Source organism: Zonotrichia albicollis, chromosome 26 (genome assembly GCF_047830755.1).
Source record: "Zonotrichia albicollis isolate bZonAlb1 chromosome 26, bZonAlb1.hap1, whole genome shotgun sequence".
NCBI lineage: Eukaryota > Metazoa > Chordata > Aves > Passeriformes > Passerellidae > Zonotrichia > Zonotrichia albicollis.
Genome location: NC_133844.1, coordinates 4,933,940 through 4,946,096, shown reverse-complemented (window position 1 = coordinate 4,946,096; position 12,157 = coordinate 4,933,940). Strand labels below are relative to the sequence as shown.

Here is a 12,157-nt window from a genome sequence, read left to right as displayed (position 1 = left end):
GCTGGCAGAAATCTTTGGATTTGGACGCTGAAATCCTTGGGGCCGGCAGGAATCCTTTGGATTTGGATGCTGAAATCCTTTTGGGCTGACAGAAATCTTTGGATTTGGATGCTGAAACCGTCTGGGCTGGCAGGATCCTCTGTCTGTGGCTGCTGCCCGATCGGGGCTGGGCTCCGGAGCACGGGGCGCTGTCCGATGCCAGTCCCGGTGCCCATCCCGGTGCCCATCCCGGTGCCCATCCCGGTGCCCATCCCGGTGCCCGTCCCCGCTATCCCCGGCTGCCGCTGCCGATCCCCGCGGGCACGGCCCGCTGCTGCCGCTGGCGCTGGGCACCGCCGGGGCTGGCACCGGTTGGCACCGGGGGGAACCCGCACCAAGCGCTGCCCCCGGGGCAGGAGCTGCAGGAAAAAGGGCCGGGAGCCCCCCAGGGAGCCGGGAAGGGCCGGGAGCCCCCCGGGCAGGGTTCGCCATCCCGCACCAGCACCGGCACCGGCACCGTGCGCGGGGGCACCGCCGGCTCCGGGCACCGCTCCCGCCGCTGCCGCTTGCTCTTGTAGCGCCGGTTCTGGAACCAGATCTTCACCTGCGTGGGGCTGAGCTGCAGCAGCCGCGCCAGCTGCTCCCGCTCGGGCCCGGACAGGTATTTCTGCCGCTGGAAGCGCCGCTCCAGCTCCAGCACCTGCGCCTGCGAGAACAGAACGCGCGGCCGCCGCCGCCGCCGCTGCCCCGGCGCCTCTCGGGGCTGCCCCGCGTCCGCATCGGCCTCAAAGCTCGGGGCGAGCAGCGATTTCCCTGCGGCGGGGGGAAAACAAAGCAAAGTCAGCCCCAAATCCGGCTCTGTTCCCAGCGACAGGGAGGGATCAAACGGGGAATGGCGCCCCGTGGGAATAGGATGGAGTAGGGCTGACAGTTCGTAAAGTAAATGTTGATGCTTGCTAAATTTAATATGAATTTTCCCTTGATATTTATTGAGAACTCAATAAAATTCCCCCCTCCCTTTTAAAACTTTTTTTATTATTTTTTTATTAAGGTGTTACACGAATTCTGGATGAAATTTTCTAATTTTCCCCCTCCCTTTTTTTTTATTTTTTAAATTTTTTTATTAAGCTGTTTGGTAAGTTTAGTTGGTAAATTTTATGTGAATTTTCCTGTGATATTTATTGAGAACTCAATAAAATTCCCCCCTCCCTTTTAAAATTTTAAAATTTTTTTTCTTTTTTTTTTTTTTTTTTTTTTAATTAAGCTGTTACACGAATTCTGGACAAAATCTCCTTTTTCCCCCTCCTAATGACGCCTCGGATGTTTTGGGGCTGCCACCGTTGTCCGAGAGGCGGGCACAGAGCAGGTTCGAGCATTCCAGACCCCAAATTCCCTTTCCCACCATCCCGCTGTGCAACCCCTGCCTCCAGTCCAGGAAAGGAGAATCCCACATTTCTCTGAATTTCGGCAAAACCAAAACCCCCGAAGGAGCTGGGAGCGGAGGAGAGAAAAATCCTTAAATCTGAGAGGAGTTGCTGTTTTGGGGGATTTCTGATTTTTTAAGGAATTTGTGCGGCAGAGGAGCGGCCGGGATCAGGTCCAGCTCTGGCTGGGATGCTCTGGGATAACCTGGGAAGGAATTTGGGATTTCCAGGGGGTGCTGGAAAGCTCTGGAAGGTTTGGAGGGGACAGAATCCTCCCCGAGTCCCCTCTCCCTGTCCCCCTCCCAGTCTGCCCAGTGCTCCCGCTCTGTCCCCACTGGTTTCCCTGCTCTGTCCCCGCCTGTTCAGGGAACAGGAGCAGAGGAAATTTTGGGATTTTTGGGATTTTAGCTGCGGGGAGAAGCGGGACAGCCCCGATCCCTCTCGGGGATGCTCCGCGCTCCGGAGCCGGGCGGGGCCGAATCACGGGGCTGACATGGGGCAGGAAAAACGCCTGAAAATCCCAAATCCAGCCCGGGACGGTCCCGTTTCCCCGAGAGCAGCCGGAGCTGCGGGGGATGCGCGGGGGATGCGCGGAGGGCGCACCGGGATGCCCGAAAATGCCCCAAACAATCGTAAAAAAACTCCCATAAAACAACAACAAAAAAAAAAAAAAAAAAAACCAAAAAAAAACCAAAAAACCCAAAGCCAAAAAACCAAACCAAACCAGCAACAAAAAAAACCAAAACAAAACAAAAAAAAAAAAACCAAAAAAAAAACCAACCCACTCCCCCCCCCCAAAAAAACCAAAATACCCAAAAAAACCCCCAAAATCCCCCCAAAAAACGGGGTAAAAAACAGGAGGATAAAGGGAAGAGGGAGGCAAAAGGGGAAGCAGAGGGACTGGAGGGTGCGAGGATGCAGCGCTGCCCTCGGGGAACGGGAGCGGCTCCGCGGGCTCCCCCCGGTGCTTCCCCCGCCCGTCCTGCGGGGTCCCCGGGCACTTACGCGGCCGCGGCTCGTCCTGCGCGGCTCGGGGATCGCGGGGAGCCTCCAGCTTGAGGATGTCCCGCACCGAGAAGGGCGTGGGCAGCATCTCGGGGCACGGGGGGCACCGGGCACTGCCAGCCCCGCTCCCGGCTCGGGGCTCGGGGGGTCCGCGGGGCTCGGGGGCGCAGGAGGAGCAGGAGGAGGATCAGGGGGAGCAGGGGCAGTGCCGGGGGTCTCTCGCTGCCACCCGGGGTGTTCCGGCTCCCCATGCGCTGCCCCTGAGCCCGGGCAAGGAGCAGCCCCTTCCCTTCCCTTCTCTGCGTGTTTCCAAAACAAGGCAGCCGAGGGAGGGGGGCAGGGGGTGCCGGGCTCTGGGCTGAGCCGCAATAAAACAAATCGAGTCCATTTGAGCTCCATTAAGGTCACATTAGCGAGCGGCTGCGGCAGATAAGCGCTGATAAGGAGCGCAGACCACCAAGCTCCTGCGGGAGGGGAGGGGACGCTGCCACAGGGACGTGGGACAGCCCCAGCTCCTCCCAGTTTGTCCCAGTTTGTCCCACTGGCAGAGCCTTACCAGGGCATGGACGGGGGTCAGGGTGCCCCCATGGATTGGGGTCTGGTGCCCCGTGGGACAGCGAGGGAGCCCCTCGGGCCGGGGGTGATGCTGCCCCTTATCAGAGCCCAGGGAGCGGCGATTGCAATTAAAATTCCAGCCGGGCTCGGGGCGGGTGTGCGCTGACAGCCCTGACAGAGCCGGGCCGGGCTGGGCCGGTGCCCCCGCCCCAGGGAAAGCGGCCCCGAGGGGAGGGTGGATAAATAAACGGCCCTGAGCAGGCAGGGAAATGAGGGGGTGCAGCAGGAGGGGAAATAAATTAAATCCAGAGGATGGGGGAGAAAAGCGCTCGGAGCCCCCCACGGGTCGGATCTGATCCCTGGGGAACGCCCGGGCCCATTCCCAGCCCTGGGTTTGGCTGCGGGTGCTTTCACATCCCTGCTCATGGGGTCCTGTCTGAGGGACTTCCCTGCCTTTCTGAGATTCCACGATTCCCATTTTCCAGTCTAAAGTGGGAATTTTAGCTGGACACAGCACGGGAATCACCGAGCTCACCTCCCCAGATTCCCAGGCTCAGGGCTCAGCATCCCCTCAGCATCTCCTGAATCCCTTTGGTGGGGGAAGCCCAGATCCTGCTCAGTGATTTCTTTCCTCTTACACTCTCCTTTGAGATGCCTTTATCCTTTCCTTTTCCTTTCCTTTTCCTTTCCTTTCCTTTCCTTTCCTTTCCTTTCCTTTCCTTTCCTTTCCTTTCCTTTCCTTTCCTTTCCTTTCCTTTCCTTTCCTTTCCTTTCCTTTCCTTTCCTTTCCTTTCCTTTCCTTTCCTTTCCTTCCCTTTCCTTCCCTTTCCTTCCCTTCCCTTCCCTTCCCTTCCCTTCCCTTCCCTTCCCTTCCCTTCCCTTCCCTTCCCTTCCCTTCCCTTCCCTTCCCTTCCTTCCCTTCCCTTCCCTTCCCTTCCCTTCCCTTCCCTTCCCTTCCCTTCCCTTCCCTTCCCTTCCCTTCCCTTCCCTTCCCTTCCCTTCCCTTCCCTTCCCTTCCCTTCCCTTCCCTTCCCTTCCCTTCCCTTCCCTTCCCTTCCCTTCCCTTCCCTTCCCTTCCCTTCCCTTCCCTTCCCTTCCCTTCCCTTCCCTTCCCTTCCTTCCCTTCCCTTCATTTTTTTTGCCTTTTTTTTGTGAATTTTGGCCCATATTTTGCCATTTTTCTGTCATTACACTCGCAGCCCACCCCCATAATTCCCATTCCCACAGAGGAACGAGGCTGCAGCTCCTTGCCCCATCCCCGGCTCCTCAGGCTGGATCCCCCCGTGCCAGCCCTGCCTCAGTTTCCCTGCTCCAAACGCCCTCCGCATGCCCCGCCCCGTGTCCCACTCGCCCGCAGCCCTTTCCCGGTGCCCGGGGATCCATGGCCGGCTCTGGCCGCTTTGTTTGGGGCTGCGAGCGGACAGGGCTCGTTTTACACCTCGGCGCCGAGCTGAAATGCTTGGCTGGGATCGAGACGAGCAGGAAGGAATTGGGGGAAGCGGCTTCATCCGCCCCTGCCGGCTCCGGGGTTAATGGGCGGGCGGGCTTTGGCTCTCGGCACCGCCGGGCTGAGGGGGGGAAAATGGATTTTCAGCCCGGATCGGTGTCCCAGGGTGGCTCTGGGGCCGTGTGGCCGCCCCGTCCCCTCTCCGTGTGCATCCCACAGGGCACACCAGCCCTGCCTCGCTGGCAGGCGGCCTCTGCAGCACCCAGGGGCTTGGATGAGGCTCCTAAATCACCTCACAGGCCAAAACCTGCGGCTGAGCCTTCCTGGAGCATTTTTGGGGTTTTCCCAGTGGCATGCAGGAGGGATCAGGCCATTCCCAAGGGGCTCAGACCATTCCCAGGGGTATCAGACTCTTTGCAAACGCCATCCAGGGAGGATCAGACCCTTCCCAAGAGGCTGAGACCATTCTCAAGTGCCATCCAGGAGACTCAGGCCACTCCCAGGTGCCATCCAGGGAGGGTCAGACCCTTCTCAGGGCCACCAGACCCTTCCCAAGTGCCATCCAAGAGGGACCAGAACATTCTTAAGTGCCATCCAGGAGGGATCAGACTCTTTTCAGGGGGCTCAGGCCATTCCCAAGTGCCATCCAGGGAGGATCAGACCCTTCCCGAGGGGTTCAGGCCCTTCCCAAGGAGCTCAGGCCATTCCCAGGATTCTCAGGCTCTTCCCAAGCGCCATCCAGGAGGGATCAGAACATTCCCAAGTACCACCCAGGATGGATCATGCCCTTCCCAAGGGGCTCAGACCATTCCTAGGGGTCTCAGACTCTTCCCAAGTGCCATCCAGGGAGGAATCAGACCCTTCCTAGGGGGGATCAGAGCCTTCCCAAGGGGCTCAGACCATTCCCGGGTGTCTCAGGCCATTCCCAAGTGCCATCCAGTGCAGTCCAGACCCTTCCCAGGGGGATCAGACCGTTCCCAAGCACCATCCAGGGGGGATCAGACCCTTCCCAAGGGGGATCAGACCCTTCCCAAGTGCTTCCCAAAGCTCTGGGCCGGAGTTTGGGCAGGGATGCCACCAGGCAGTTCCAGTGAGAGCCTGGCAGGATCCATCTCAGATTCCTGGCAGGATCCATCTCAAACTCCCGGCAGGATCCATCTCGAATTCCTGGCAGGATCCATCTCAAACTCCTGGCAGGATCCATCTCAGATTCCTGGCAGGATCCATCTCAAACTCCTGACAGGATCCATCTCGAATTCCTGACAGGATACATCTCAAACTCCTGGCAGGATCCATCTCGAATTCCTGACAGGATCCATCTCAAACTCCCGGCAGGATCCATCTCAAACTCCCGGCAGGATCCATCTCGAATTCCTGACAGGATCCATCTCGAATTCCTGACAGGATCCATCTCAAACTCCTGGCAGGATTCATCTCGAATTCCTGACAGGATCCATCTCAAACTCCTGACAGGATCCATCTTAAACTCCCGGCAGGATCCATCTCGAACTCCCGGCAGGATCCATCTCGAACTCCCGGCAGGATCCATCTCGAACTCCCGGCAGGATCCATCTCGAACTCCCGGCAGGATCCATGGCCGGTCTCCCTCCATCCCGGCTCCCTCCGGCGCGGCGCTGATCCGGTTACGGCTCCCCAGGGCCATTACTCCTCTCTCTAACCAGGTTAGGTGAAACAGGGAGAAAACCACTCTGGGGTGGCACCGGAGCGTTTCCATGGCAGCCGCAGCACCGCAGCCCCGGGGTATCGGATTTCGGAGATATCTGGGATGCATCGGGAGCTGCGGGAGCATCCGAAGCGCTGGAAACCCGAACCCGCCTCTCAGAACAACCAACACCCCCCAGAGCTTCAGCCCTGCCGCATTTGGGGGTTGGAGTGGTCAGGAGTGAGGGAAAAATGGGAATGTTAGGAATGAATAAATAAAGGAGTAATGAGAAGGCGCACAGGGGACTGTGGGGACCCCCGAGGGGTTTGGGGATGCTCTGGTACAGCTGAAATCCAACTTGAAAAGGATTTTCTGCATCCTCGTCTTCCTCCCAGCTGCTTTCTGTCCTTTTCCATCAGCAAAATAAAAGGAAAAGTGGAGAGGATGGGAGTGAGAAGGAGCTGCAGGGGGATGAGGGGAGGAGATTCCCTCCCCAGGGCTTTCTAATAAACATCAGCGGGGGAAAAAGAAGAAAAAAAATTTCCATTTCATAATCCAGGGGATAAAAATAGGAAAGTTTAGTGGATTTTTGTGGGGAACCTTCTGTGGGTCTGGGATGGAGCTGGGTGTCAGGACATCCTGATGAGCCCCAACTGGGCCAGGCTCTCATCTCCTGTCTCCATTTAACCTCTTTTTTCCCCCAATTTTTCCATTTTGAGCACTTGCCCAGTGCTCTCCACCACTGCTCTGTTCCACTGGGAGTTAGTCCCACTTTTGAACTTATTATTCCTGCATTTTTTAGGACCTGTTGGAATCAGGGCGATGAAGGGGACACAGGTTTGGTTTCTCAGCTGCTGCTGCTGGGATTTCTGGATTTTGGGATGGGCCCAAAGAGCAGAGCCCTGGCTGGAACCGTGAGCCAGCAGTGCCCTCTGCTTGGCCAGCCGGGATCTGCAGCTTTGCTGCTCCTCCAAATCCCCAAAATCGAGGGTTGGAAAGGGTCCAGGGTTACAGAGCAGTGGGGCAGCGACGGCTGCGAGCGGGAATTGCTGATTTTTGGGGCTTTGCGGGGGTGAAATCCACGGGGTTCAGAGTGCTCGGAGTTGTTTTTAACGGGATTTTTTTGGTGAAGCCTCGCGGATAATTCTGGAGGTGGAGCGGGGTGAGGGAAGGAAGGAACCGGGGGATGCTGGAGGGGGAGCGGGGAGGCTCCGGGGCTGCGGGGACACCGAGCCGCGGACAGCAGGCGGCACAAGAGGCGTGGAAAATAAAACAACAAAAAAAAAAGAAAAACCCAACAACAACAAAAAACAGGGATAAAGATCTCCTGGGGGAAAAAAAGCCCAACAAACCAAACCAACCAACCAACAAAAACAAAAAAACAAAAAAAAAAAACAAAACAAAAAAAAAAAACCCACAAAAACAAAACAAACAAAACAAAACAAACAAAACAAAACAAAACAAAACAAAACAAAACAAACAAAACAAAACAACCCCCCCAAAAAAAAACAAAACAAAAAAAAACCCAAAAAACCCCACCCAAAAAAACCCCAAACCCACCCAAAACCCCCAAAAAACAAAACAAAAACAAAACACTCCAACAAAACAAATAAAAAACTAAAAAAAACCCCAAAACACCCAAAAAACTCAAAAAACCCAAGAAACAAAACAAAACAAAACCCCAAAACCAACAAAACAAAACAAAACGAACCCACAAAAACCCCAACAATGCAAAACAAAAAAAAAATCCCAAAAAAACCCCAAAAAGCCCCCAAAACCCAAAAAAAACCCAAACCAAAACCCCCCAAAAACCAAATCAAACCAAAACAAAGTAAAACAAAACAAACCCACAAAAAAACCAACAATACAAAAAAAAAAAACACAAACAAAAAACCCCCCAAAAACCCAAAACCAAACCAAAACAAAACCCGAAACCCAAACCAAACAACACAAACCACACACAAAAACTCCAAACAAAAATAACCACCCCAAAAATAAAAAAAAATCCCAAAAGCAAAACAAAACCCCAAAACAAAACAAAACAAAAGAAAACAAAATAAAACAAAACAAAACCCCAAAACCCCAAAAAACCCAAAAAACAAAACCAAAACCCAAAAAACAAAACCAAACCCCAAAAACAAACCAAACAAAATAAACCAGTCAGGATAAAACCCCTGGAGTGTTTCACCCCACGAGAGGCGCGGGTCCCTTCCGGCCTCGCCCGCGTCTCTCAGAAATTCCCGTCGGGATAACGCCTTGGAGCATCCCAAACTCATGGTGGGAAAGACCCTCTGAGAGGGCGAGGTGGGCCTGGGATGGAATTCCCAGAGAATTCCTCCATCCCTCGCAGTGTCCCTGGACAGGGCTCGGAGCCCCTGGGACAGGGGAGGTGGCCCTGGGGCACGGGATGGGCTCTGAGGTCCCTCCCTGTCGGGTTTTCGGCTGTTTGAAGGGCCTGGAAAGGCCCGGAGTGGCCTTGGGACAGCCCGCGTATCGAAGGACGAGAAGAGGCTTCAGTTCTTCTTTCGGTTTTTATGTTTATTAATTGTTTATCTAAAAGATTTTCTTTCAGCCTGACAGAGCTCTGCTCAGCAGCCAGCCATGAGCACACTGTGCTGCCCTCCGTACAGACACCTATTTTTATACTCATGGTTACGTGTACAATATTTATCATTTTTTTCCAATACCATTTATTCTTATTGCTGGGTGCACTTTTAGTAATGGCTAATCTAAAAGTGCCACCATCACCACAGAAGATGGAGGAGAAGAAGAAGAAGAAGAAGGACAGGACATGCCCCAATTCCTCCATTTTACTTCTCTAAACCCCCCTGTACATAAATCTTAAACCCTGTGTCTCACCCTCTAATTAGCTAATCTTTTCGCTATTCACCCCGGTGAAGTCCTCTTATCTTCATACAGGTGTCGTCTCCTGTGTAGGGTCAAAGTCCAGCCACCAGACACTTCTGGAACATTCCAGGACTCCCGGGCCCCCCAAGGGTGGTCTCGGTGGCTCGGCACCTCAGGACTCAGATCCTGAGATCCCACACCTCCCAAGCCCAACTATTCCAGAATTCCACAATTCTGGGATTTCAAAGCCAGGGCAAGAGTGCTGGGATTTGCTTGCAGCTCTGGAGCTCTGGCCACATCTGTTGGGTTTGGGCATTGTTTTGCTTTTGGGTTTCTTTATTTTAACAGATTTATTTAGATGGAGGAAAGATCTCTTGGATTCTGGCCCAAAAACGTAACTGAAAATATCTGGATTAAATAAACTCCTAAACCCAGAATTGCTTCATTTTTGTTTCTCTGATGTCATCCCATGCTGAAATCCCAGGCATGGCCCAGCTTAAATCCAACCCCAGAATTCCCCGGGTAGGGAAATGCCTCAGGAGTTGTGGACTCTCTGTGCCTCTCCTCAAATGCATCTGTGGGCCTGGAGACCTCTGAGACAGCTGAGGTCACCCCAAAAAGCCCAGAAATTGAATAAAAATTAAAAATATATTGAAAAACCCTGGAGAAGCTGGGATATTCCAAAGGCTGCCGAGAGCAAGAGGTTCCTTCAGACCAAAGGGTGAGAGCTGGGTCTGTTCTGGGCTAAAAACTCACCCGTGATGGGATGATGGGGCTGAAAATCCTGGAAAACCATGGAGCCAGAGGATGTGGTCCCATCCAACCCAACCCATTCCATGGCTCCATGGTTTCCCAGGATTTCCAGCCCCACCATCCCATCGTTTGGAGGATCTGGATCTTCCAAGCCAAGCCAAGCCAAGCCAAGCCAACCCATTCCACGGCTCTGTGGTTTTCTGGGATTCTCAGACCCACCATCCCATGGGCTGGAGGATCTGGTCCCATCCAACCCAACCCAACCCAACCCAACCCAACCCAACCCAACCCAACCCAACCCAACCCAACCCAACTATTCTATGGCTTCGTAGTTTTCCAGGATTTCCAGCCCCATCATCCCATGGGTTTGGAGGATCAGGTCCTTTCCAAACCAACCCAATCATCTCATGGCTCCATGGTTTTCTGGGATTTCCAGCCCCATCATGCCATGGATTGGAGGATCTGGAGGATCTGGTCCTTCCCAACTCAACCCATTCCACAGCTCCATGATTTTCCAGGATTTCCAGCCCCATCATCCCATCAGTGGGAGGATCTGGATCTTCCAGCACAACCCAACCCAACCCATTCCATGGCTCTGTGGTTTTCAGGGATTTCCAGCCCCATCATCCCATGGGTTGGAGGATCTGGATATTACAATTCAACCCAACCCAACCCATTCCACAGCTTCATGATTTTCCAGGATTTCCAGCCCCATCATCCCATCAGTTGGAGGATCTGGATATTCCAATTCAACCCAACCCAGCCCATTCCATGGCTCTGTGGTTTTCAGGGATTTCCAGCTCTATCATCCCATGGGTTGGAGCTGGAGGATCTGGTCCTTCCCAACTCAACCCATTCCACAGCTTCATGATTCTCCAGGATTTCCAGCCCCATCATCCCACCAGTTGGAGGATCTGGATATTCCAATCCAACCCAACCCAACCCATTCCATGGCTCTGTGGTTTTCAGGGATTTCCAGCTCTATCATCCCATGGGCTGGAGGATCTGGATATTCCAATCCAATCCAACCCAACCCAGCCCATTCCATGGCTCCATGGTATTCTGGGATTTCCAGCCCCACCATCCCATGGGTTGGAGCTGGAGGATCTGGTCCTTTCCAACCCAACCCATTCCATGGCTCCATGATTTTCTGGGATTCCCAACCCCATCATCCCATGGGTTGGAGGATCTGGATATTCCAACCCAACCCATTCCATGGCTCTGTGGTTTTCCAGGATTTCCAGCCCCATCCTCCCATGGGTTGGAGCTGAAGGATCTGGTCCTTCCCAACCCAACCCAACCCAACCCAACCCAACCCATTCCACGGCTCTGTGGTTTTCAGGAACTTCCAGCTCCATCATCCCATGGGTTGGAAGATCTGGTCCTTTCCAACCTAATCCAACCCATTCCATGGCTCTGTGGTTTTCTGGGATTTCCAGCCCCACCATCCCATGTGTTGGAGGATCTGGTCCAACCCAACCCAATCCAACCCAACCATTCCATTGCTCCATCATTTTCAGGAATTCCCAACCCCATCATCCCATTGGTTGGAGGATCTGGATCTTCCAACCAAACCCAACCAACCCAACCCAACCCATTCCATAGCTCTGTGGTTTCCCAGGATTTCCAGCCCCACCATCCCATGGGTTGGAGGATCTGGATCTTCCAACCCAACCCAACCCAACCCAACCCAACCCAGCCCAACCCAGCCCAACCCAACCCAACCCATTCCATAGCTCTGTGGTTTCCCAGGATTTCCAGCCCCACCATCCCATGGGTTGGAGGATCTGGATCTTCTAACCCAACCCAACCCAACCCAACCCAGCCCAGCCCAGCCCAGCCCAACCCAACCCAACCATGGCTCCGTGGTTTTCAGGGATTTCCACACCTGCCGTGCTCTCAATCCCTCAGATTAATTTTTGGCCGCTGCTTTCCACTGAAATTGATAAAAATACATCAAAATCTGAGAATCTGAGAATTCCCTGGCCAAATCCTCATCCCTCTGCGTTTCTCCTGCCTTTTCCTCTGCTCCTCACCCATCCAAGCTCTCCCAATGGGAATCACCTCTGGATCCAGGCAATTAGAGCTTTGATTTCTATTTTTAGCAATTCCACTCCTTTTATTTTTTGAACTCCTTCCATATTCTCGCTCGGAATGGCTGAATCACGGAAGCAAAGACAATATTCTTCATTTCTGTGGGAGCTTTTGTTGCCCTTCATTTCTGTGGGAGTTTTTCTTATCCTTCATTTCTGTGGGAGTTTTTTTCCCCCTGCTTTTTTATTTTTCTCACTTCCTGGGAGGCAGGAAGGGAAGCGTGGTCCCGAATTTAATTCCCAGCCCTTTGGAAGTGTTGGGGATCCCACTCCTCCTTCCCTCCCAGAGCTGGCAGGAAGGGTGAGGACTGGGAAAATCTGAATTGGTTTTCCCTTTGTTTTGTCACGAAACTGCAAAAACCCCCATGGACACGAAAAGAACATCCAGTCA

The 12,157-nt window shown here is 53.7% G+C and overlaps 1 protein-coding gene across 1 annotated transcript; it reads right to left on the bottom strand.

Moving 5' to 3' along the window:
* Positions 1–268: 268 nt before the first annotated feature.
* Positions 269–2,496, bottom strand: NKX2-6 (NK2 homeobox 6). The gene is made up of 2 exons (XM_074558907.1): positions 2,409–2,496; positions 269–903 (listed from the first exon to the last, which is right to left on the bottom strand). Exons 1-2 carry the CDS (start codon positions 2,494–2,496, stop codon positions 269–271), a joined length of 723 nt encoding a protein of 240 aa, XP_074415008.1.
* Between the last annotated feature and the right edge of the window lie 9,661 nt (positions 2,497–12,157).

Coding starts and splice junctions, on each gene's coding strand:
- NKX2-6 (XM_074558907.1), bottom strand. CDS start 2,496: ATGCTGCCCACGCCCTTCTCGGTGCGGGACATCCTCAAGCTGGAGGCT. Junction 904..2,408: donor GCAGGACGAGCCGCGGCCGC/GTAAGTGCCCGG, acceptor ACGAACTGTCAG/CCCTACTCCATCCTATTCCC.